The sequence below is a fragment of the Sus scrofa genome, chromosome 9, assembly GCF_000003025.6.
Source record: "Sus scrofa isolate TJ Tabasco breed Duroc chromosome 9, Sscrofa11.1, whole genome shotgun sequence".
Taxonomy (NCBI): Eukaryota; Metazoa; Chordata; class Mammalia; order Artiodactyla; family Suidae; genus Sus; species Sus scrofa.
The window spans coordinates 110698214-110725523 of NC_010451.4; the positions used below are offsets into that span (position 1 = coordinate 110698214).

Here is a 27310-nt window from a genome sequence, read left to right on the forward strand (position 1 = left end):
AACTTTTTATGTATTACAGCCCATATCCCACCTGTCAGAGAATCCTGAGGCTTGACTTCCAAAAATGTATTCAGAATTGACCACTTCCCACTCCCCACTCCCTCCACTAGTCTATCTTCCTTTATCTGCATTACCACAACAATCTCCACCATCTGATTCCCTCCCTCAATGAGGTTTGATCCCTCACTTGATTACTGTCTTTTCTCAAAAGAGCAGCCTGAGAGACCATCTCAAAATGTAAAATGAGGTTAGGCCATTCACCTGGTATGATCTTCAAAGGCCCTCCCACCTCACTGAGACTAAAAGGTCCTTCACAATCTGGCCTATGAAGGCTCACATTCCTGCAGCTGTGTAGCCTCCTGTCCTCCAGGACTCTGTTTGCTCACCACCTGTGTGCTATTTACACTTACTTTTCTATCAGAGATGCTCTTCTCCTGTATCTCCTTATGGTATGTTTCCTCACTCCCCTGAGCTCTGTGCTCAAGTGCCAGCTTCCTTCCTCTACCAAGTTATTTTAAGTAGTAACCTTCCACATCCTTCTCCCCCAAGATCTTCGTATCCCCTTCTCTGATGTGTTTTCTCCAAAACACACTCATTTCACCAATGTGTTTGTTATCTCAAATGGAATGAGAGTATTTTTTCTGACTTGTTCACTGCTCTACCATGAAAAATAATGCCAGATTTTAGTAAATGAAATTATTTGAAACCTGGCTCTACTCCTTATTCATAAGGTAGTATGTAAACTTTGATTAAAAATTGCATCTAATAAAAATATTTTACCTTTAAGACTCTGAAAAGTTATACCTGGCAAATATGATACTGGACTGCCAGTGGCTATTCTCTGTCAGCCTAATGAGTAACCCTTACCTAAAATTCTATGGGGGGGGGAAGGCACATGGCAGAAGCTGACACTCTATGTGGAGATAAAAAGTCCTCTAGCTCTTTTTGCATGTGACTACTAAACGTATTGATAAGGGACTCTCAATTAATTTATTCAATAAGTAAACGTACAATAAGAACTATTATGCATCAGGCATTTTTTTCCAAATAGTTGTGATATAACATAAAACAAAAATAAGCAGTATCTTGGGAGTTCCCATTGCGGCTCAGTGGGTTAAGAACACAACATAGTCTCCCTGAGGATTCAGGTTCAATCCCTGGCCTCGCTCAGTGGGTTAAGGATCTGGCATTGCCACAAGCTGTGACACAGGTCACAGATGTGGCTCAGATCTGGCATTGCTGTGGCTATGCTATAGGCTGGCAGCTGCTGCTCCAATTCGACTCCTAGCCTGGGAACTTCCATAGGCTGCAGGTGCGGACATAAAAAGAAGAAAATAAAAACACTATCTTTGTCATTTGTGCTTACATTCTAGTGGAGATTCTGACAATAAACAATCTATAAAGTAAATAATGAAGGATGTAGAGTGTTAGAAAGTGGCTAAGCGCTGTGGCAGGGCAGAGAAGAAAGTGGAGTGGGACAAGGGACCAGGGATGCTGGGCAGGCAGGGGTGGGGAGGAAAGGATGGAAATGGATCAGGAAGGAGAGGGCCCGGCTGTCCTCCTGGAAAAGGCTAGACGTAGGCAAAGTCTCTAAGGAGACCTCTAGGGAAGAGTAAACCAGAGAAGAGTCAAAAAAACAAAACAAAAATCACCAAAAAAGGAGGGGTCTAGATAAAGAAACATTTAAAACTTTGAAAATTTTTCTACTCCCTCATGACCTTGGGTCCCAGCCTGCATCAGAAAGCTAATTACGAGGTAAGCAGTCAATAAATAAATTTAATTATGTTGTTTATTATCCTTTTGATTATTAAAATTAACATGTAATCAAAAGGAATTCTAGTTGAGATAGAGAAAAAAAAATTAAAGCAGCTAACTTTCCTTGAGTAAAACATCCCAAATGAATTCTTTCTTTTTCTGCCTATTCTCAAGAAAGAACAAGGCAAAGTAATTCTTAAAGCTTAAACATGTGAATGAGAATGTTACAGAGGAGAACTAAGAGTTTTCCTGGGATGAGCAGGGAGCAGGCGTGGAGAGAGATACCTCTGCACAGGTGGGAGACAGCAGCACCTGTGATGGCCCAAGAAGCTGCATGGCCAGGATCTAACTTCAAAAGAAGCAAACTCTGGACAAGTTTAAGGGCAAGACGCCTTTACTTAAGACTTTCACCTAGTGAGAAAACAATTTGCTTTTTATTGACTAAAGGAAGACATGCTTTGAGTACTGGAGCAGTTGGTGAGAGGCTTTAGATAGATAAGCATATGGTCTGAAATCTGAAATCTTCCTTAGGAAGGGTCTGTCTCAGAGTAAGTTTAAAAAAAGACTCCAGATGAATTTGAAAGGTAGCCAGCATTTAACATTCCCTGGAGTCAGATCCTGGTTTAGCAGGTCATGTTGTGTAATGTTCACTGAACAGATTCTATGGTCTCTTAACAGATAAAGTACGTAAATTATTAAAATGACCTATCAGATAAGTGACGCCGTGGTCCCAAATGAGATGTGTATGATTCGAAGCTATTATTTAGAACAAAGTCAATTCTCCTTTCCACTCTACTAATATTTCTTAAGGTGTCATCATTGTAACATCTGCAACTTTAAATTTTCAGCACAGACAGTACAGGGGTGTGTGTGTGTGTGTGTGTGTGTGTGTGTGTGTGTGTGTGCGCTAAGTTACGATCCAGAGGCAGCTAGCATTCTAATCAGGAATCAACATGCCAGAGGTGATCATTCTATCAGAAACACTGCATGTAGCTGAAACCAAATTCATGGTTAGCAAAGGGGAAATGTGGGGCCAGAAGGATAAATTAGGGGGTTGGGATGGACATATACACACAACTATATGTAAAAGAGATGGGTCACAAAGACCTCCTGCATCGCACAAAATAATCTACTCGATACTGTATAATGACCTATATTGGAAAAGAATCTGAAAAGGGACAGAAATATGTATATGTATAACTGACTGACTTTGCTGTACACCTGAAACTAACACAACATTCTAAGTCAACTGTACTCCAATAAAATTTATTTTAAAAAGAGAAACACTACAACCACTCCAGATGTGACTACACCAGAATTTCTGCTATCTATTCCTCTAATGATCTTTCTGAATGCGAAGTTTTCTTTTGTAAAAATAGTGCTTTTTTAATTAGCATAAATGGTAGATAAATGCTAAGAAAGAGATCTCTGTGATTAAATTAAAGATATTAAGGATATGTAGTTTGGCAAAGCATCTTTTGGAGACACCCACAACCTGTATGAAAATAGTGTAAGATGCCAGTAACATCTTTGACCTGAATGAAGACTTGGGTGGGGATGGTTCTGGAGTTTTAATCAGTGATCCTGTGCCAGCTATTAGCTTAGGAAGCTTTCTGCTGCCTGGCCCTGGCTATGAGTGTAGCTGAATCCTGTTTCTTAACTATTGCTACAGCTTCCTGAAAAGAAGAGTATTTTCAAGCTAAAGCAAGTCAGAGAGCTTACAGGGGAGTTTGTATTAATAGTGTTATTCCAGGTTACTAATAAATGTTCATTTAATGCATGTCTGTATATGCAACAGACCTTGGCTGGGGCTTCCTTTCACTGTTCCACAGTGCCAAAGCTACATGAGAGTAGCTTTTTTTTTTTTTTTTTTTTTTTTTTCCTTTTTAGGGCTGCACCTGCAGCATATGGAATTCCCAGGCTAGGGATCAATTCAGAGCTTCAGATGCAGGCCACAACCACATTAATACCAGATCCTTAACCCACTGAGCAAGGCCAGGGATGGAACCTGCATCCTCATGGCTACTAGTGCAGTTCTTAACCCACTGAGCCACAACTTTTGGAACTCCAAGGCTTGCTATTTCTTAGTCATCTCTCTTGTCAGTGGCTAATGCTGTCTTTTAAAGGGAATCTAATAGATATACATGCAAATTGGCTAAGTCACGTCTATACTTATGTCCCTCAGATCATTTGTGTTAGAAGCATTGAAAGTTTAGAATTTTTCAATTTCTCAGCATCCTGCATTTTAAAGTTCTAGGAGTATGGACTGAGAAGCTGAACAAGCTCCCCCAGTGATTCTCATACAGTCCGAGGATTTAGCCAATGTAGACAGAACCAGAGAAGTATGAGCATTTCCCAGTGCCAAACCAAAGACCCAAGCGTGTGGAAATATGATACTGACCATCAGGTTTAAAAACCAGAATCTGTAAAGCAATAGTAAATAGCACACTAAAAAGCCCTCATAGCCTATAAAGTCTATGCCATAAATTTGTAGTTACAGTTTTTTGCCTACCCAGCTAGATGGAAATAGATCAGAACTTGCCTTAGGCATTCAGTAAGCTCATTCATGGCCAAGATATTCCACTGTCATTTGGATGATCAGAGATTATCAATAGCCTTCCAACTGACTATTGTGATCCATTTTCTGACAGCAATATAAACTGTTGGCCAAAGCCCATCATATTAAATATGTTTTTGGAGGAAAACCAGTTTGGCTATTGGGTTGTTTTTTCTCACATCAATAAGCCCAGTTTATACACTCATAAGACATCTTGTCTGACTTTCATCCACTCATCAAATATTTATTGAGAGGCTTTGTAAAAGCATGTAGCTTTAACTCCCAATGAACATGATGGAAGATTAAAGAAGAAGAGGTCTAGTTCAAGACTTCTGCCTCTGAGTGGTCACCCATCATCATACCATGATGCAAAGGGGGAGAAACATCCTGGAACAGGAGTCAGAGGTCTTCAGTTCAGGGGCTGGCTATAAATCAGTGGCAAGTCAGGATAGCTCTAAGGGCCTCTGTTTCTTCTTCTGGGTAACTGGGGAAAAATGCTTGCCTTGTTTATTTTTTAAAATTTACTAATTCATTTATAAATATTTATTTATTGGTCATCTATTATATTCCAGGAATTTTTCTAGGAACTTGAGGTATATAGCTGGAATCAATGCATACAAGATAACCGTTCTCAAGTAAGCTTATTCTAACAATTAGAAAAATACATAAAAACAGTGATATATAAATATATATTCATATAAACAGATATGTGACTATTAATAAGTATATTTTCAGAGGCAAATATACAAACACATATGTTTTTTAAAGCTTCATCCAAAGCCTTTTCAAAGGATACAATGTATTGTTTAGATTTCACATTTGGGTGATTAGAATGAGAAAGCCAATAATCTAATTAAAGACATATTGATGTAATCAACATACCTAGCATTTTCATAAAAGATATCCCCATATTTCACTAAGGAAAAAATCATTTTCTGGAAGGCTGCAATTCTCAAATTAGAAAACATGCCAGGTCTATGCTACAACACTCTTTCAGGTTTAGTGGTAGAATTTATTATGAGACTCTCCCTTTTCACTAATCTTTTTATTAAGAACCAAGATATCTGTGATCATATGGTTTCACATAAGGCAACCTGTGATAGACGGCCTCTCAGATGGGCTGTCATCTCTGTTTCCTCACATAATCCCTTTGCTTTAAGTGTGGGCTAGAACAGCAGTGATGGGATGTGACTTCCAAGATTGGATTATTAAAAACAAACCAAAACCAAAAAACGAAAACCTTTGGCTTCTATCTCTGCAAACTTTCTCTCCTGCTTACTGGCTTTTCCCTCCCCTCCCCTTCTCCCTCTCTACTTTTTCTCTTCTTCTCTCTCCACACACACATGCACACCCATACACACCCTACTCCATTTTCTATGGAAGAAACCACTTGGAGAAGAGAGGCCCTGAAGGATCAGACCACGTGCAAAAGAACTGAGGTATACTATCCACACAGGCAGCTCCCACTGTCAAGCAAGTGAGTGCATCTTCTTCTTAGCAGAACTCCGTGCCCAATAAAGGCTTCAAATAATTGTAACCGTGATCAACAGCTTGGGTATAATCTCGTGAAAGACCCTGGGTCAGGACCACCTAGCTATATCACTTCTGAATTCCTGATCTAGAAAAACTAAGAGATAGTAAATGTTTGTTGTGCTAACCCACTAAGAAAAATTTGGGTTAAATAGCTACACAGCCATAGATGACTACCATATAATCCAAGGACATGATTCTTGAGAAGAGTATTATAAGAATGAATGGATTCAGAATCTCATGCTTTATACTTAGAATAATTGAATTGGACTAGAAGGATATGGTGACACCATATTAATCTTTCAACATGAAGAAACAATAAATTGGTTACTCCTTTGGTCTCAATGGGGTTGCAGAGTATGTTTGCTTTTCCCTGAGATCTACTGAGTCCACTGAATCAATATAAATACTTAATAATCAAACTTGATTGAAACTCCATTTTTAGTAATGTATTAGCTAGCCAATAAAAATGGTAGTCTTACCTCCAAAAAAGTACTTCTCGCCAGTTTTAACTTGAAGAGGACTGTTAGTTCGGACTGCTGATGCCTCATCTCCATCGATAGTGAGAATAGCAAAATTTTCCTTAGCTAGGAAACGGACCTCATGCCACTGACCATCATTCAACCCAGAACCTGTTAGATAACAAGAGAAAAGACAATTTCTTTTCTTAAGGTGGTTGAGTTGAAAATAATTTTAATATCAACAGTCAGAACATATAAGTAAAAATTAATATATTTTCATCTAGGAAAATTCAGTGCTAGATACAATTAATATTTCATATTTCTTTACCATCATGAGTAGTTCTATCCTCCACTGGACCAAATTAGGCATAACATTACCCAGCCAAGTAGGGAAAGTGTATTAATGTGCCATCAGGGTACTGGAGAAAATGAATGGAGGGAATAACGTTGTTTGGGAAGTGGTGATGAACTATTTTAATTTAGAACTTATTTTCTGATTAGCTTTACTAGACTCCACTCTCAGATGGGAAAAAGGATTTATAACTTTAACGTCATTGTTTTTAAAAACTTCTTTCTGTATTGTCTCTCAAAAACCACATGCAGCAAGCACAGTTTATAGAAAAGAACTAAAGAATAAATGTGTGAGTCTGTGTGGTAAAGGGGAGCAGAACATGCCATCTCAGAACGTGTCATTTCATCATATTGATTATTTTGAATTAAAGTTATTTAAGAAAGAGCCAGTGATAAGGATACAGTGACCTTCCTTTGTCCCTTTGAAAGTAAGAAATAAATCTCCCAGATGACAAGTACTAAAAATATGATGGGTCATTTCTTTGAGACTCATATTTTGGAGATCTCTCATATATATATATGCAATTGTATTTCTTTTCTTCCTGTTCATCTGTTTTATGTCAATTTAATTATTAGACAAGCCAAAGAACTTAGAAGACAACAAAGGAAGTTTTCCTCCACTACCGCAATTATTTGCACTAACTGAACACTAATAGGTCTAGAAAATGGTGCCAGGATTATCTCATCATTTACAAAGAAGATAACCTTTATAATGAATTAGGTATATTTAAACAAATACCAATAAAATAACTCAACAACTCCCTCACAATCACATTTCACTCTTGACTAGCACAAATATTTTCAGACACAATCTATTTACTTCTCCATGAGACAGAAAATAACTTAAAGTTTCTGTTCTGTCTGTGTTCAATTTACAGAGAATAATTTGAAAATTAAGGAATAAAGAGGGGAAAAGAACCTTTGAATCAATTTTCATGAAAGAGTTTTAAGTAACACTAAGACAGAAATCTAAGAGAGTCCAAGTGGCTTTCTTTAACCTTATAAAGGCCTTTGCAAAGGGGACGATTTTGTTCTAGACTGCATAGCCTAGAATCCATAAATAGAAGTTACTTGAAGATGCACTTCAGCCTCATAAAAGAAAGAAAAGCCTAGCATGTCAGGGTACCCAAAAATGGAATGAGAGAAAATCAGTGAAACACAGATGATGACTCTAGGCCTCTGATCAGAGTTCTGCAAACCACGGCTTACAGGCCAAATACTGCCTGCTGCCATCTGTTTTTGTACAGCCTGAGAGCTAAAAATAGTTCTCACACTTTAGATGGTTTAAAATAAATAAAAAGAATAATATTAAATTACACATGAAAATTATATAGAATTCAAATGTTAGTGTCCACATAAATTTTACTGGAAGACAGCCAAACTCATTTGTTTACATATTTCTGTTCTACAGAGTCAAACAGTTGCTACAGAAACTGCACAGCCCGCAAAGCCTCAACGATTTACTGTGTCATCCTTTATAGAAGAAGTGATTGGTTTACATTATTAAACAGATATACCATTTTAAAGACAAAAACATTGAGGCCTGTTGGAGCTTGAAGATACTACAAATCTATAGTATTAACTAATATTACGGTAGTAAATATCATCATGAATAATCACCCCTCAAGGTATGTTTTTAGGATTTTCATCAAGTTCTAATTTAGCTATACTTATTGAGCACATTTTATTTAAATAGAGGAAAACAGAAAATGCAGCTTTAAAGTAATTAGTAACTAAATGACCTTCAAATTATGAAATGTATCATACATATACAAAATTTTTTGCACTGTGAAAGTACTATGTAAATACACAGTCCTTATTCTAAAATTAAAGTCCATTAGCTGTCAGACAAGTAGTAAGTAGTGTTTACTGAAATAATTCCTTCTCGAGTAGGTTGTTTTGGGGTTCTCCCCCAGAACTGGTGCACAGAAGACTCTATCTTCACTATAACATTTTTCTTGAAAGTATAAACTGGGTTAGTGCTAGCTAGCCATAGAAGTGTACAGCTTTGATTTTGGTTTTTATCTTTGCTTTACAATGTTAGAAGCCCTGCTTTTGATGCAGCTTTGGGATATGGACCCCCAGGACAGTAATGTTACAAATGTTCAATCCTAAATAATCACACATTCAGAGGAAGCCATTTATAAGCTATCTTCAGCTGATGGGTCTTTCTGCTCATAAGGGTAAACCAGAAAGCCTTTCTAAACATTCTCGTGAAAACTTATTCATCAAAAAGTTAATTTATAATTGGAAAATCACCAGCTTAATTGTTCATTACGAAAAGGTCTATTATTCCATCAGATTAAAATAAAAAGGTTACTTTATTTTTTCAAGAAACTTAATTACAAGAGAAATTGGACCTCAGATAAAAGGAGCCTGTTGATAGCAGCCACTGCTGCAGCTGAGCTTAAACCATGATTTCTATTCATTTTAATTCCAACTATTGTTTTGAATTTTCTTTTTCTTTTAAGGCCGTACCTGCGGCATATGGAAGTTCCCAGGCTAGGTGTCGAATCAAGGCGGCAGCTGCCTACCTTTGCCACAGCCACAGCCACAGCCGCAGCAACATGAGATCTAAGCCACATCTGCGCCCCATGCCACAGCTTGCAGCAACGCCAGATCAAAAACCCACTGAGCAAGGCCAGGGATGGAAATCATATCCTCATGGAGACAAGTTGGGTTCTTAACCCACTGAGCCACAATAAGACTCCTGTTTTGAACTTTTAGAATTAATCACAAGAGGGATTTTTAAATAACAAAATGGCAAAGAAAAGTTTTAAGAAGTGATATATTTTCTTTTGAGCAATTGAGTCATTATTGCCCTAGTGAAGAGTGAACTTCATTATATTTGTGGCCCATTCCTATCACAGATTGCTGAAGCATATCTCTTGATGATTAATATTAAGAGTTCAAAAGAATATTTAACAGAAAAATATTTTAAAATTAGTATACCCAATAAGTAGGTGAGAGAACTGAATCGAATAATGTTTAGTCATTCCATACGTGGTAAGCGGCAGAACTGAGAGTAGGAACTCAGATATATCTAGTTCCAGAGGCTGAGTTCTTACAAATAACAAACAAAAATAAAGCATTACATAGACTCTGAGCATCTGTGATGCACAAAGATTTCTCTTCTCCAAAATGCAAACAGCAGTATCCACTTGATAGATTAGTTTTAAGGGGTAGATGAATTAGGGTTTGCACAGCATTAGAACAATGCTGAGAACCCAGGATGCAATATATCTATCTGTATCATTAGGCCAAAAAACAAGGAAGGCTGATGAGTCCCATTTTACAAAGAAAAGCTGAGACTTAAGTGTAATACTTTAGTACATTTTCTTTGGAGTTTATTGCATTGCAATTACAAATATGCATGTAGTCACAAATAAGCCTTCTAAACAAGACACCAGTATAATCACTCTTAACAACATGAAGATCATGAATACGTACATATGTGACAACTAAAAAAAAAAGAAGAGTCCTAATGTTATTCCGGCAGGCACCAGAAACTTAGAAAAACAGGTCCAATGATGGCATTAGATATGGATAAAAATTTCTGTCTTCAAACAACTTAGAGCTGAAGATGATCTGTTCTGCAAAAATGTGTTAGATGACTCAAAGTTATGACAAAGACACTGACGTTAAAGCTGCCTGAGAAGAAATTTGAACAAAATATTATTTCCAAAAAGTGATAGTGAAAAATGAACTTTCTAAATTATTTATAATTATATATTATATACAATTTTAGAACGATAGTAATTAATATTAGAGACATTTTCACCTACAGTCCTGAAAATTTATACATGCAAGTCAAAAGGCACTCCTAATTATCTCATTGGGAATATGGAGGATTGCTTTACATTTGGGGTCACTGACTATTCAGGCTGATGTGTAACATGCCCCAAAGAGATGGTGGTGGATTAGAAGTGCCTGATTGACAGACTCATCCTCAGAGAGGCAGAATCACATAACATTCAAAAGCACAGACTCTGAAGTCAGATGTCTGAATATAAATCTCATTTTTGCTCACCTAATAGGTGGCCTTTCAGCAGGTTAACCTCTTGATGCCTCAGTTTCCTTCTCTATTAAGTGATAATGATGAAAGTATCTACTTCCTACGGCTGTTCTGAGGATGAAGTGTATAAACCGTCATTTAGAACAGTGCCTGGCACGTAATTAGCAAGTTAGCTCTCAATAGGTATTAGCTATTGTTTCTTATTCAGTACGACTAGCTCTCTAAATACCAACTTGAACTGGTGTATGTTAATTCTCTATTAACTATTATGAAATGAGTAAAAATTAGTTTACTTTGTTACAAATTCCCACCTCCCCATTAAAAATCCTACAGTATAAGTCTTGAGGAATTTGGATATTTGGGAAGCTAGCTAAATATACATCTCTTGTTAAAATCAGGGTCAACAATTTCTAAAATCAATTTTGAGCTCTACAGTACAATAGGTATTATTCTTTCAGTGTTAAAAATGTACTTTCACCTCCCCCAAATAAATTTTTTTCAACTAGATGGTTCTGAATGTCTGTGGAGTATTTCCAAGGACTTTCCCAATGAATAATTTTGAGGATACTGATAAAAACCAGAGTCTCTATTTTCCAAAGTATTTTTGTCTTAAATATATACAAACAATTGTGACAGTTTTGGTGTACTTTTATACTTAAAGGTTATTTGAGTCTATGGTAGACACCTTCAGTTATTCATTAATTCATAATGATAACTTTTCAACTGTACATTATACAAGGAAACTGATTTTTTTCTTTATTGCCACACCCATGGTATAAGGAAGTTCCCTGGCTAGGGATCCAATCCAAGGCACAGCCATGACCTTCACCACAGCTGGCAATGCCAGATCCTTAACCCACAGCATCCAGACCAGGGATCAAACCCGAGCCTCCACAAATGACCCAAGCCATTGTAGTCGGATTCTTAAACCACTGCACCACAGTGGGAGCTCCGTGAAAACCGCTATCTTTACAGAGTTTTTTAACCTAAAACCAACATCCTCGAAAAAATATTTCAGCTTCGGGCTTTAATTTTTTCATAAAATAACTAAATTGTTTTATAATATTTTCTCTGCCATCTCCTTAACTTATAATTGCTAGAAAAACTTGTTTTGTATACAAATGTGAAATGTTAATGAAGCATATTCTATCCAGACTGACTTTCTAATGGTATTAGTTTTAAAGTAAGACTCTTGAGGTGGTTGCTTTGATTGAGCAAGAAGAAACAGATGTTACTCTTATTAGAGACAAGAAGAAAAGACTGGTTTAATGAATACTGAAAAAAAGAATTTAAAATACAGTCACAAACCAAGATGTAACATCTGTTTGAAAATGCTTCAAATGAAATTACAGTGACTAGAGTTTTCAGTCTTTTGCTCGACATTCAATCTTGAGAGAAAATTTCAGAGAGTATAAATCCATCTTTAGGCAGTTATAGTGTTCTCTGAAGTGCAAATAATGTATCTCATAAGTTATCAGTTATCTATTTATGCAATAAGAAGAAAAAAGAGAATATACATCTCTATAAATATGCCATGTACTATTTCTTATATTATCTTTGTAAATTCCATGTTATAAGAAAATCGGTTCAATTCAGTCTTGCTCCCTTTTACCCGCCAGTCCAAACCATCATATAAAATATGATCAATTGCAATCAGACAAAACATGTAATATGATGCTTGAGCAGGCACAAAATACTTTCATTTTTTTAAACTGAAGAAATTGTAAAATGCTCCTCTGTATTTGTATAGATGGAAAGTCACTTTGGAAAAGTCTTTATTTTGAAAGAACCACTTGAATGGAAGCTTTAAGTTAGAAATGCACTTTGGGAAGAGCCCATTTTTTATGTGTTGGTAGATAGACCCCTTCACTAATCTAATATGTAGAATCTAAAACATGGGATGAATTCTTTTTTTTTTTTTTTTTTTTTTTTTTTTTTTTTTTTTGTTGTTGTTGTTGCTATTTCTTGGGCCGCTCCTGCGGCATATGGAGCTTCCCAGGCTAGGGGTCCAATTGGAGCTGTAGCCACAGGCCCATGCCAGAGCCACAGCAACGTGGGATCCGAGCCGCGTCTGCAACCTACACCACAGCTCACGGCACCGCCGGATCGTCAACCCACTGAGCAAGGGCAGGGACCGAACCCGCAACCTCATGGTTCCTAGTCGGATTCGTTAACCACTGCGCCACGACGGGAACTCCCCGAATTCTTTTCTTTAAGGAATCCTAGACTCTTCTAAGAAAGAAAGAGCCTAGATTAATAGATATTATTAAAAAGATAAATAAATAAAAAAATTTTTAAAATAGATATTATTACCTTGTCTGCACCTGAGAGTCATTTGGGGAGCTTTTAAAGTTTCACACTGAAACTTTTAAATCATTGCTGAGGAAATTAAAGATCTAAATAAACAGAGATATATTATTACACAATCCTAGTCAGAATTCCAGCATTAGTCTTTGTAGAAATAAAAACAGAAGATTCTAAAATCCGCAGGGAATTTTAAAAACCTTAAAATTTCAAATTATCAAAAAGGGAATCAAAAGCAGAGGCTCATTATCTGATTTGAAGACTTGTCATAAAGCTATAGTATTCCAGAAAGAAATCAGAACCGGATCCAAACATATGTGGCCCACTATTTTTTGATAAAGACTCTAAGGCAATTCTATGGAGAAAGAAATGGTGGTTCCTTGTTTTGTTTTTTCAAAAAATGATGCTGGAACAACTGGATAAATAAAGGGGAAAATGAATCTCAATTTCTATTCTACTTAACACAGAAAAAATAACTCTAGTAGATTTTAGACCCACTTCAAAAGCCTAACTTATAAAACCTCTGATACTAGTAACATGGAGTATCCTTAGGACTTTGGGGTTAATAGAGATTTACATGAGATCATAAAATCACTTGATAAATTGGGCTTGATAAAAATTAAAAATTCCCACTCATCAATAGACGTGGTTAAGGAAATTCAAGGCAAGACAGAGTCTAGAAGAAAATATTCGCAACATATATATCCGATAAATGGGAATATATAAAAATACACTAAAATCTTTAATAAATCAATAATCAAAAGCCAAACGTAGGCAACAGTCACATCACAAAGGTAAATTAATTACCCATAACCTTGTGAAATTTTTTTTGACGTTGTGCATCATCAGGGAAACTTAAGGGATGACGATATACAATTTTACACCACTTCAGTGGCTAAAAAGTAAAAAGGACTAACTAGGATCTGGATAAATTTGAACTCTCAGACATTGTTGGTGGTATGTAAAATTGTACAATGTCTTTGGAAAATCTTTGGGAGTTTTTAAATATATATTAATCCTATGACCCAACAGTTTTCCTCCAAGTATGTTCCCACCAAAATAAAACTATCCATTGCAAAAAAACATATACAGGAATGCTTCAGCAGGTTTATTCATAATAGGCCTAAACTGGGAATAAGTATATATCCACACAGTGTATATTTAAACAAGGAAATGTCGCTAAGTAATAAAAGAAGAATGAACTAATGGTTCAAACAATATTGTCTGCATGAAAGAATGCACACACACAGAAAACGTACTGAATGAATCCTTTCACGTGAAAATTTAGAACAGGCAAAACCATTCTGTGGTGACAGAAATCAGGGAAGCATCTGCCGATGGGGAACGGTGTAGGTGGGAATGGATGGTAAGAGGCTCAAGGAAACTTCCTGAGGCAATGAAACCTTCTGTATCTCAATTGGAGTGTCAGTTGCATCAATGTATATATTTAACAAAATCCATTCAACTGTACTTTTAAGATGTTTGCATTTCACATAGAGTTGATGATTGTCATTTGTGGATTCAGTATTTATGAACTGACCCTACTGCTAAAATTTATTTCTAACCTCATATCAACACCTGTAGTGCTTTCATGGCCCCTCATAGATTTGCATGTGTACAGATTGGTGAAAAATTTGAGTCACTCAACAGACAAGTTCCCAACTGAGGTCTAACAAGGCATTTCTCTATCTTCTTGCTTCTTGTTTCAGCTCTTATCCCGTCTCCAGAGTTGTTTTCACTGTATACTTAGCACCATTTTTTTTTTTTTTTGTATTTTTGTGCCTTTGGTCAATTTTGCCACTTAAAGTGGTCCCCAATAATGGTGCTGAAATGTTGATTACTGTTCCTAAGTGCAAGTAGGCTGTGAAATGTCTTACAAAGAGAACGTGTGTATGTTAGATGAGTTTCTCTCAGGTATAATTTATAATGCTGTTGGTTGTGAGTTCAAGGCTAATAAATTAATTATATGCATTAAACAAGGTAACTTTAAACAGAAATACATATATCAAGGTTATGTATTGATGCAAATACAAAAACAAGGTAATGTATTGATGCAAATGTCATGACCAGAGGCTCTCTGGAACCTAACTGTATATTTATTGTAGGAGCAAAGTTCAGTATTGACCAATTCAGTGTTTAGAATGACTATATGGAGCATAACTACCATGTATAATGAAAGCCAACTGTATTTTGTAATTTTTACCACAAAAAAATATATAAACGTTTTAAAATAGGATAAAGGCAATAGCGATGTAATTTTTAAATTCAATTAATTTTTATTCACTTTTGGACCACTTTATGCTTGTTTTTACTGAATAATCAAACAATGAAAAACCCAATATTTAACATGATATTATTTGCTATTCAACAGGGGAAACCCAGTTAGACTCTGTATTACTATGTTGAACTTTGGGATGTCAACATTTTAGGATGTTTAAAAAAACTACTCCAAGACCAAATTTTCATGTAAAAATCTCTATAATTTGTTTCGACAATTACTGATTCCCAGCCCAAAGCCAATGTCATTATACTTTGAAACCTTATTCAAAGCTTTATGATTATCCTAATGATGACTCTTTTCTTGAAATAATCTTCCATAACAATTAACTTTAGTAGGAATATATTTACGCAAATAGTCATCAATAAATGTTATCACTTTAGAACCAATTATATACCAATTCTGGGATATTCATTCATTCATTCTTTCTAGTATTTGATTATTTCTTGAATATAAAATGTAATACAAATTGCATTAAATAAGAAGTTATTGCTACTTTAATAAAGGATTTTAAATCATAAGACTTCTGATTAACGTACACATATAGATTAGACCAAATATACAGAGTAGCATAGCAGTTAAGTGTCTGAGTGTCATTCATACCTAGACTGAAATGCCAACCACACTTCTTTATTCATCTATAAATATATGTTGAGTGCATTCTATTTCCCAGGAACTACATTAGCATTGAAGATACAGAGGTAAGTCAGTCTGAAATAAACTCTGTTCCAGAAAAAACTAGCAATTTCACTTTAAGCAAGTTATTAAACTTCTCTGAAATTTGTTTTCTTCACTTACACAAGAATACATGATACTCCATCAGAGAGCTTTTGTAAATAATCCATGAGCTAAAATGTATGTGTAACCTTATACTATCAATAGTTAATATCAGCTTTTATTTCATCATTATTTTTGCAAAGACAACTCCATGTATATATGAAGAAAAGGACATTCAAAATTTTACAAAAGGAAGACATTGTATTTTGTGGGTTGTATAGTGTCTGCACAGGGCACATAAAGGGCATTATTGAGAAGAAGTATCTTAAATGGATTTCAGGTCATAAGCAGATAATTTTTATAATTTTTCCATCTATAAAATAAAGCTTATTGGAGAAAGTTTGGAAAACTAAAAACGTGTAATAAAGGAAAAAAAAAGATTAATTATACCAATAGACATTACCCTTGGTATTTGATATATGTTATTCTAGCATTTGTCATAAATAACTTCAAACCATTGACATCACTGAGATGCCACTGACCAAAGGTGAAAAAGTGTAAAAGGAAGAACCAGGTGATAATCATCATCTGCTAAATTCTCTCATTTCTGCTGATAGAGGAAATCTGACAGCCTTGTCCTTTCGGTTTAACTTTCAGACTCCAAGGAGATTAACAAGGAAATTTACCTCCACCAGTTTAAATTCTTCTAGAGTTCTTATTCTGAACTCATTTACTTATTGCCTATCATGTAATGGGCATTGTTTTAGGCACCAGGATATAATGGTGAAGACAGATAAGGTCCTGCCTTCTTGGAGCTTACATTCCTTCTTGTGTGCAGAGACAGACAATAGACAAAGAATCAACTGGTTAATAACTAACTACTATTCCCAATGGTGCCAAAATGCTATAACAGAAATAAAGAAGATGTTGTGATGGAGAAATTCATGAGAAAAGACTGACTGACAAGAGACAACTCTCTGAGGAGGTAACAGTGAATCTGAAACCGAAAGGATAAGAAGGGGCCAGTCATGGCAGAATTTGATGCAAAGGCCTTGAAGGGAAACATGCTTGGCAAATTAAGTACCAGGCCCTATAATGGGTACAGTGGTTTGAGCATAGAGATTAAGGGGGAGGAGGATTGAGAAATGGGAACAAAAAGATGGTCAGAAATATGTTAAGTCAGCGCTGTGTAAGTTGTAATTACAAGATTAAATGTTGATAGAAAACAATACGTTTTATGCAGAAAGCGGCATGACGTTATTTTAAAGATATACTCTGGCTACTGTATAGTGAATGGATTTACAGAGGCAAGATTCAAAATAGGAAGACCTATTAGGAAGCTCTTAGTGTAGCTAAGACAAGGGACAATGGAGGCTTGGGCAGAGGTTAACATCGAGAAAAGTGGTTCTAATTGTCACATATTTCAGAGGCCCTGTTGACAAGTGTTACTCATTAACTGGTTGTCAAAAGTGTGTGACTTAGGCAATTAAGTGGAAATCAATGCCATTTAACAAAGTAATGGGAGACGGGGAAGTGAGTTGTTGGTTGGTATTCTCATTATGCATCTAAGAGAAGTCAGGTAGGTGCTTGTATACAAGTGTCTGGAACTCAAGGCAGAAGTAAGCTTTCAACATAGGCATTTGATGTCATGAGCGTAAATCATGGGATTAAATAAGGTTACCTAAGAGAAAGCTTTGAGATAGAAAAGAGAGATCAAGCTGAGTCTTGCAGTGTTCTAAATTTTAGAATTTACAAAGAAGATGAGGAGCCAGTAAAATAGGAAAGATTCCAGGAGAATATGATGTTAAGGAAGAGACAGATTCAAGAAGAAGGGACTAGGTGAATCTTTTGAGTGCTTCTGAGATATTAAGTGAAACAAGGATGAGAAGTGAATATGAGACTATGGAGGCAGATGATAATTGCAGTGAGGTGAAGAGAATATGGTAGGTAAGAAATGCAAGGAGTAAGTATATAGAATCCTTGAGTGGTTTAGTTATACAGGAGGGGAATTTTGAGCAAGGATCTATGTTAAAAACCTAAAGAAAATTATGAATACTGTCCTAAGAAAAATCCTTACTCATATACGTCCAAAATTCACATACAGTTTCAGGGGTTGAGCTCTTCTCTCAGGTTAAGAACTTGGTTGATATAACCCATCATCTTTTAATTGCATCGTTGACTTTAAAGGGTAATGAGAATACTATCAATTCAGTTATCCTTTTCAGATTCATTACATTTCTTTCATCCCATTTTTTTTTATATTTAATGGCTTATAAGTTATATTCTGTGTTCCTTAATTTGCTTTTTAAATAAATATGCCAGCTCTTTTGTTTTAAACCTAAATATTTATTGTTATTATTTACAGTCATTGCTTTGTTTTCTGTCTTAAGTAGAGACTTGTAGTTGTGAAATGATTATTATACCATTTTGGGAAAATAAGTTATCTTTACTAATATTACAATGTATTGCTTAAATCTAAATGAACTAAGACATATCTAGCCCTTTATCTTTGTTCCTCATATGTCTCAGATAAATTGCAACATCTAACAATTTTCTCTAAAGGCACAAAATCATCTTTACTGATAGGAAATTGGCACTGTCCAAATGGTAAGGACATTCAGGTCAATTCCTCTTTTTCTGGGGGCATCCCCCTGTGAAACACGTAGAGAATATAAAAATTAACATGATGATTCCTGACCTCAAAAATTTGCCTTACTGTACCATCTCTTTGTCACTTCTATGAAACAGTCCCCTATATTTTAAAATCGGAGTGAGATGGCCCCAGAAAAAGAAATGAAAGATAAATGAGGAAGGCAAAATGTAGCTGAGCTGAGCTGGAGATCCAGCTGGGAATCTTTAACAAGACTTAGTCTCAAAGGCTGTCATTTCCTTGTTTTCCACAGCCTTACTATAATATGCTGTTCAAACTCTGTTAATCCCCCATCTTCCCGGCTGGCGTAATCCCGCTTGTGAATACTAGAATGATTACAGAGTACCTTATCTCATGAACACTCCAAAGATACAGAGTTCCTCTCCTCCTACGCATAAGGAGAAAACAGAGCTACTTGGCACTATTGGTCAATGACTGTTTTTCCATTCTTTGACATAAGTATTACAGAAGGAATGCAAAAAGAATATCTTAGAGAAAGAATAATAGGAACACCGTAAATGAAGATAATAATAGCAATTTAGCCTAGGTTAGTTCTTGAATCCATTTTCTCATTTTTCTAAATTTTGATAATAAGACATACTGAAAGCTTTAAATTAACAATGCTCAGAATTTAAGACTGGCTTTCTTTAAAACAGTTCATAACACATAAATCCTTTTCTTCTAAATATTTTTCAAAGTCTCGGTTTCACCATAACCATTGAGAGGTACAAATTTAAGTGACTTTGATTAAAACAGAGCTTTTTAATACCCAGTGAGAAAACTGTCTTTAAGTCTGAGAGATTATCCAGCTATTCAGGGGTTCGGAAATTTCTGACTTCAGGGAATAATCATGATCAGAGTCCTGGCATGGAATGGATATCTTAAAATATTATGTGCAGGCACAATTCTTTATGATTTAAATATAAATCATTATTTTTAAATTGTAGCATAAAAGGCATATTAAAACCGTAGTTTCTCATTTCAGATAGTTTTGTATTACTCCCCTTTAATAGAACTCTGTTTTTATACTTGCCACTGAAGAGTTTTCATCCTTTACTCAATGGTAGGGCCTAGATACTGTACCTAGGTCGCAAGCATAGGAAAAAATTCAGTCTCTGCCTTTTACAAGTAGTGATTTTTCTGCCAACCTCTCTACTCCTTGTTCTACTGCCTGACTCCTCTTGTGAGAGGCTGCTTCTGCGTATTTCAGCTCAATGTCATTTCCTCCAATTGGACTATTAATGAGCACTGAACCGTGAAGGGCACATCTCCAGATATTTATGAACTGCTCTCTCCTGCAATCTTCAATTCAACAATCCTTTTTGAGTGTTAACTGCCCTTTGGTAGTTTTTCTCATCATCAGTGGCCAAATAGGAGCTCAAAAAAAGCTACAGGTAAACATATTGAAATCATATTTGTATTTAAAAAGTTTCATATACATTTAGGTTATAAATTGATTCCATCCATCCTTATTGTGGATTTTAACCTGGGCATGATGAGCATAGGATCAGATTAAAAATTAAAATTAATATTTTAAAATCAATATTTTTACCATAGCATAAATTTAAAAAACCACTGATTTTTTTTTTGTGTTGTGGGGTTTCTCAGACTTGTATTATGTATACAAGTTGTGTGTGTTCACAGATGGGTGAAATTCATCACAGGACACATGAGGTAGGAGTGCAGTGTGATACACTAAAATAGAGCCACATACGGATAGCATGCTATAGAACTCCGTATCACCAAGTGAGTGATTCACACCAGTTGATTAGGAGATTTCTCTCAGCTCTAGATATTTAAAATAAGACTACAATACATTCATGTGCTACAGAGATAAACAAAAACACAAATGACAATGTATCAATTAAAAAAACAATGTTATATAGAATGTATTCATAAAGCAAATACTTATATAACAGAAATTGTACATTTTGGTCTATATATCTGTACTTGTCTTACTGGCTAACTCTAAACATTAAACAGTATGGTCATGGACTTCCCAAAGTACATGAAAGAGACTTTGCCTGAGATGAAAAGAGAAGAATACATACTGAAAAGACAGAGGCACTCATTTGAATTTGGTACTTAAGTGGATAGATGAGAGCTATAGGTAGTGTCATGGAAACTTGGGAGTAAAACTGACAGCAGGCCAACGTGGAAGACGGATCCAGCCCCATAGAAAGAATTGTGATCTTGGTTTCAATTCTGAAAGAGAATCCTTTGCCATTTCTATAATTTAATATAAGGAGTAGAGTCCCAGAAAGTACTGGCAAATTGAAAAGAGAAGTACGGTTTTTGGCAAGAGCCTGTGTCCTTTATTGCAGAAATTCTCTGGAATATTAATAAAGGATTAGGAAGATCTCACAAAAGAATATCCCACAAAGGGAATTTATTATCTGAGGGAACTTGTGGATAATTAGATGTCTTATAGTGTTAAAATTCTATACAGGTAAACATCTATCATTTTCTCACTAACATCATATTCTATCTAAAGATAATATTAGAAATAAGATCTATACATGGATGTTTTTATATCATATCACTGTCTTTTTTTTTTTAGTGGATATTTATTGAACATTGTTTAGCATTGGCTGCTAGATGGGCACTCCTTTAGTTTAAATCAATTTGACTTTATAAGCAATCTGGAGTGTTGGTTTGTCTCCTGATCTGAGTGCAAGTTACAGACATGTATTCAGTTTTTTCAAAAACATCATTGAGCTTTCCATTCATGATTTGTGCATTTTCTGTGTATATATTTCAATAAAAATAAATAATAAAGCAAGACAAGAGTCTATGTGATGTATAATCTAATTGAATTAAGCAAAATTGTAGAAAATATTGAAGCCATTATCTTTAAAGAGTCATGATATAAATGTATACAGAAGCCATCAAAAACATATGAAGTAGGTACACAGTGTAGAATATTAAAACAATAGTAACTTAGAAAAACTGAGAGCTATTAATGCCATTAATTTAACATGAAATGTGGTGTATAAGAAAAATAAACACGATTGGGGGACTATGACGAGGTAGACAAAGACTTCATAAAAATTCTGAGGAGGACCTGAGGGCACTTTCAAGGGCTTTAGAAGGTAATGTCACTTTGTACATTATGTCTAAATTCCTTTCAAAACATAAGGGCCTTCCTGTCTTTGATTAACTTATCAACTCTGATTACAGCCCTTTCATGTTTCACAGGTATAGAGAATGCAAACTGCTTTCACTGCCCTTCCCCCCAAAAAAAGCAAAAGCAAAACCCTCTGATATAAAAAACATTCAATTTCTTTTCATCTTCTTTGTCTCTAAATTTTAAAGTATCCACCATCTTGCCTTTTAAAATTTCACTCTAAGACTTTCTTTGTTTCCATTTCATAAATCTTAGACTGAAAGGTAAAACCAGATAGCTCAAGTATCTTAATGCTCAGATCTTGCAAGCTCACCACTGTCATGGTTCACCTAGTTTGAAAGTTCTCAATCTCTTTTTCTGCTCTCAAATATCTTAGAGAGAATAATTTTATCCAAAATTATGGCTCATAATGGCAATGATTATACATGAGCAGCCAAAGCTTTTGCAGTTATAAATTTTAGAAAGCATACATGACTTGAGAAAAAAAAAGTCCTGTGGCAGATAATTAATATCTACAGATTACACTGTTTATACATAGAATACACCTAGAACATACTATATTCATAGCACATAAATACAGGGCACACTCTAAAACCCTTTTGTAGCTCAGTCTTTAGTAACTGTACTAAGTGTTCACAACTGCTAGCAAATGCCCAAGGCAAAGCTACCATCTCCAAAAAACAAGGAAAAATAAGACAACACTGATTTCAGGAACAAGAAAGTGAAACAGTAAGTCAGAATGAGCTGATTAATTAGGTCTTTGTCTGAAGTCGACGTTGGGCATCTAACCTCTCTCCTTTTGGAAAAAAATCAACAGAGATTTCACAGGAACACACCTGTGCCCCCAGGTTTAGAGGGTGGTAAGCCCCAGTAGCCAGCAGCCTACCTGCCCAGGATCACATCCCACATCCCTCACAGTCGAGAGAAGGCAGCTCTTGGTCAACTCACTGAGAACCAATTTTCTAAAGTTAACTAACTGATCAACAACAATTATCCAAAGAATCAATTAATGACTAAGTCACTAAATTCATCAAATTTACAAATTTATCAGGGAATTATGTAAAGGAATAGTGTTCTTGAATATAATATATGAATATGAATATATTCTTTCATGAATATATTCATGAATGTATTTCTCAAGCATATTCAATAAGTGTGAATACATTTGTAGTATTTTAAGGACTATTCAATTTATCAGAAGCTAAGGGTCATAGGTTTACTCTTTTAATGAATATATTCATAAAGAACATATTCATGAGGAATATAATTATGAATTAAATCATTCCATGGATATAGTGAAAGGATATACTCATTGAATTCTTTCACTTACTCAATATTATGTGACAGGTATGCCCCAGAAATGAGGGCTACATCAAAATCAAAGTTTTTGACCTCACAGAGCAGAGACTATGGATATATCTATTGTCTTTAAAGAAAAATGTCTTTAAAATAAGTTTTGACCAAAAAAAATTGTAAATTTGGTGAATTCACCTGCATCCAAGTGAGATAATCATAGTAATGTTGGGAAATCCTCCACCACGTGCTCATGATTTATTATAAAAACCTTGTACCAGAAGTTCCTAACACTGGCCTTTACATGCCTTTACTTATTATGAACTTCGAAGAAAATTACATGTGAACATATGAAGCAAATAACCCGTCATTTGGTACGTAACCAGAGCTACTTCCCATTTTGAAGACAAACAAGTGAATAAATCAAGACTCAGAAAGTGAAGAGGCCTGCCAATATCAAGCAGTATGTTACACACTTGGGAATAAGCCCCAGGGTTGTGGATCTCAAGGCAAAGATTTTGTTTCCACTTTTTAGAGCTGCCAGCCATCTACTATCAGTATTACAACTTCGCCTTTTCCAAAACTTGAGGGTTTGGTAGCCGGGTTTCACACTGGTTATTAACTTAAATTTCTAAAATAACAGTGAAAAAGAACTTTACTTTTGGTTTCATGAGATTTATATTTCCCAGTAGCCCTCCCCCCCCTTTTTTAAGCAAATCATGGTATATATCACATCAGAACATCCTCTATGTTAAGGCGTGAAAATAAGGTTTAATGTGAGTATAACCCTTATTGTTACTAATTCTTCTTTTTATTAAGTAACGACTAGCTTCATTAAGTAATATATTAGTGTTTTTGTCTTTGTTAGCTTCCTGAGAGCGAACAATGAAGCAGCTTGAGTTAAGCTTTGAGTGCCTTTTAAAAGAGAAAACGTTCTTTCCCAAAGGGCACTACAAAACAAAAAAAAAAGAAAGAAAGAAAAGAAAAGAAAAAAAAAATTAAGCTGAACATGTTAGTCTCTGAGAAAGGCATCAAAACAAAATGAAAATGTTGGCATTTTAGTGGACCCGTTTGCATTTTATTGAGCACATCTACCAGTGATCAAGGTTGCTATAAGAGATGCCTGAATAGGAAGCAGATTTGCTGGAGGCTGCCTGACCTCTGCATTTGTCTCTAAAATGCACAAATGCAGAAAAGGGCTTCTGTTAATGTTCTCCTGCACACAGCTCTGTTGTTGATTTTATTTCCTCCCCAAAGAATTCTCCAAAGGAACTCGAACAAACTGGACACTAGGCCCTCTTTCACTAGTGATTATCCTATTTTTCAACTTTGGCTCAAACAAAACCATAGGGTTACAAAGGACAGGGTTCACAACCAGTTCTGTTCATTTGGAGAAAAAACAAACAAACCAACAAACCCTTATTTCTAGCACTTAAAAAGGGGGGAGGGGAGAGAGTACACTTGAACTCACCGAATGATCACTTGCTTTTGGGCGGTGTTGAATTCTTCCACTCTGTTATCCAAGCAGATTTTTAAAAACAAATCCTCTCCTTTTATTTAGGTCATGCCTATGAAGTTATGGGATCTCACCTGAACATGGGCATTTTCCACTCTGACTAGTAAAGCTTAGAAATAACGTCATCACTATAAGCGGTGTCATCACTATAAGCGGAGTCATCAGTGATTTCACTGTGAGAGCATTTAGCATTTAAACAGGCTTATTTGGAAGCTGATCTGGGGCCATAGGGAAACCAGGGAGAGCTTGTAACCTGCAAAGCCCACTAACAATTTCTGGGGAGTTCCCGTTGTGGTGCAGTGGTTAACGAATCCGACTAGGAACCATGAGGTTGAAGGTTCGATCCCTGGCCTTGCTCAGTGGGTTGAGGATCCGGCGTTGCCGTGAGCTGTGGTGTAGGTCGCAGACGCAGCTGGGATCCCGAGTTGCTGTGGCTCTGGCGTAGGCCGGTGACTGCAGCTCCGATTCGACCCCTAGCCTGGGAACCTCCATATGCCGCGGTCGCGGCCCTAGAAAAGGCAAACACACATACACAAAAAAACACAAAACAATTCCCGGAAATAAAAAGAGAATCTAGGCAATAAAATAAAGCCTAACCTGTTTTCTTTTTCTTTGTACTCAGTTTAGTTTCACTGGCTCACAGGGGTCCCTGGGCAGAGGCCTCACACCTGGACTTTCAGACCAGAGTCCCGGGTGCAAAATGGCTGCACTGCACGGGTACCGCAGTGCGGGCGAGAGGGCCATGCGCAGATGGGCAGCACGTGACACATAGTTCAAGACGGCGGAGTCTGCGAGCTGGGTGCAGAGACGCTGTGCCCAGCACTGCAATCTGGAGCAGTGACCCGGAGCAGCCGTGCTGGCCCTGGAGAACTCCGCCCCCTTCCGGCTGACTGATGGCTCTAAAGCGGTCCTGCCCATCTCCTGGGGAGGAGGACTGAGAGCCAGTGCTCTAGAGCTCAGGTCACGTTGCTGTTGCTCCACTCTTGGAGCAGAGAATAGTTTTCCTTTGCTCCTGAAACTAATGTGCTCTCATTCTACTGGTGCGGAGTTACACTGGACAGGAAGATTCTTGTTGCCAATCGGACTCTGGAGGGTCTATAACAAGCTGACCAGGATTAGAAATGCCTGCTGTTAGAAACTCCCGTTATGGCTCAGCAGGTTTGATCCCTGGCTTTGCTCCGTGGGATAAGGATCTTGAGCTGTAGTGTAGGTCCCAGGCGTGGTTGGGATCCAGCGTTGCTGTGGCATAGGCCAGCTGTAGGCAATCTTTAGCTCCAGTTTGACTCCTACGCAGGGAATTTCCTTATGCTGCAGGTGCGGCCATTAAAAACAAAAGCAAACCCCCCCAAAAAAAGAAACACCTGCTGTATGGTGTGAGGGGGTGGATCTTCTAGGAACTGGTCTACATAGCAACATTAGGAGTCCAATTAGGATAATTTTTCTTTTTAATTAAGCACTTTATAATAAAAACTATACCTCCTATTACATAATGACAGTGAAATATTAAGAAGGTGGAATAAGTCTCTCCCTCAGAGAAGTTAGGTACTAAGTAAAAAGGTATTTTACATGATTATTATATCCTATTGGCATAAACATATGGGATTACTGACAATGAAATTGTGACTTTCTGTTGCCTGATTTCATCAAATACTTACTGAATGTCTACTATGACAAAGACATTCTTTTTCAGCAAGATTTTTCTTTTCTGGTCTGAGTCAATGTTTTAGGACTGAATGCTGGTCTCATCTTTAGCTGTTCATGATCTTTGTAAACTTTTACCTTTGAAAAGATAACTTTTAGCGGAATGATATTTTTTAATATTCATCCAAGGCAGAACTTTCTACATTATCTGAAAATACATTATCTGAATTTCAGATACATTATATGAAATTCAAGTATATCAATCACTAATAAATTTATGTAGATTATAACACTGAAATTTAGATAAGTGTTATGTATTTGGCATAATATTATAAAGATAAGGTTCAGAGTGATTAAATTTGGACTTATTTAATCATCTTCATTATAATTTTTATTTTAAGTACATATTTTTGGATGTGTCTAGCAAGCTATGTATAATGATATACATTCAAGATAGAAGATAATTTGTATTTATTGTATTTTACAGTAAAAAATATAGCTCCTTTCTTTTAAAAGTGCAAAATTACAAAATCCTATAGATGCAAACTTATAAATTTCACTTTTTTATAATTTTAGAGTCATTTTTAAGATAATTAGTGCAAACCTTAAATAACACCTTATGAAAAGATAGTTTGAAATACTTTTAAAGAATTAATTATAAGAGATTAGATGATGATAAGCAAAATTGTATCACTATATTGGGGGAAATCATCATGTTTTTTGTAATTTTCAATAGGAATGTTTCATTTGCCTTTATAAAAATGAAAATTTCATTCAATATAAAATTATAAAAAATGTACTATGAATCTTTTGAAAGGTTTTTTTTTTTTTTCATTTTAATCATTGAATCATTTGCTTTTGTACCTAATGAAGTCATGGTTGAGGGAAATGGAAACGGTAACTATTTTCTCCCAATTTGAAAGGAGGTGAATGGGGGAAATGAGAATGATTCTGTCTCTGAATAAACTTGAATGACTCTACTCACTCAACACATTCTGGTGATTGTGGCAGAACTATTTGGAACATTATCCTTGACTTTAGAGATACTTACTGATTTTTGGAGGGCGTATGAAAGTAAAATAAGTAGATCTGGAGTTCCCATCGTGGCACAGTGG

At 36.0% G+C, this 27310-nt stretch overlaps 1 protein-coding gene across 1 annotated transcript in view; it reads right to left on the reverse strand.

Moving 5' to 3' along the window:
* Positions 1 to 27310, reverse strand: part of CNTNAP2 (contactin associated protein-like 2) — a 2040635-nt gene that overhangs the window by 957704 nt on the left and 1055621 nt on the right. The window contains 1 exon segment of the mRNA XM_021102606.1: positions 6325 to 6474. Coding sequence (XP_020958265.1) covers positions 6325 to 6474 — 150 coding nt within the window.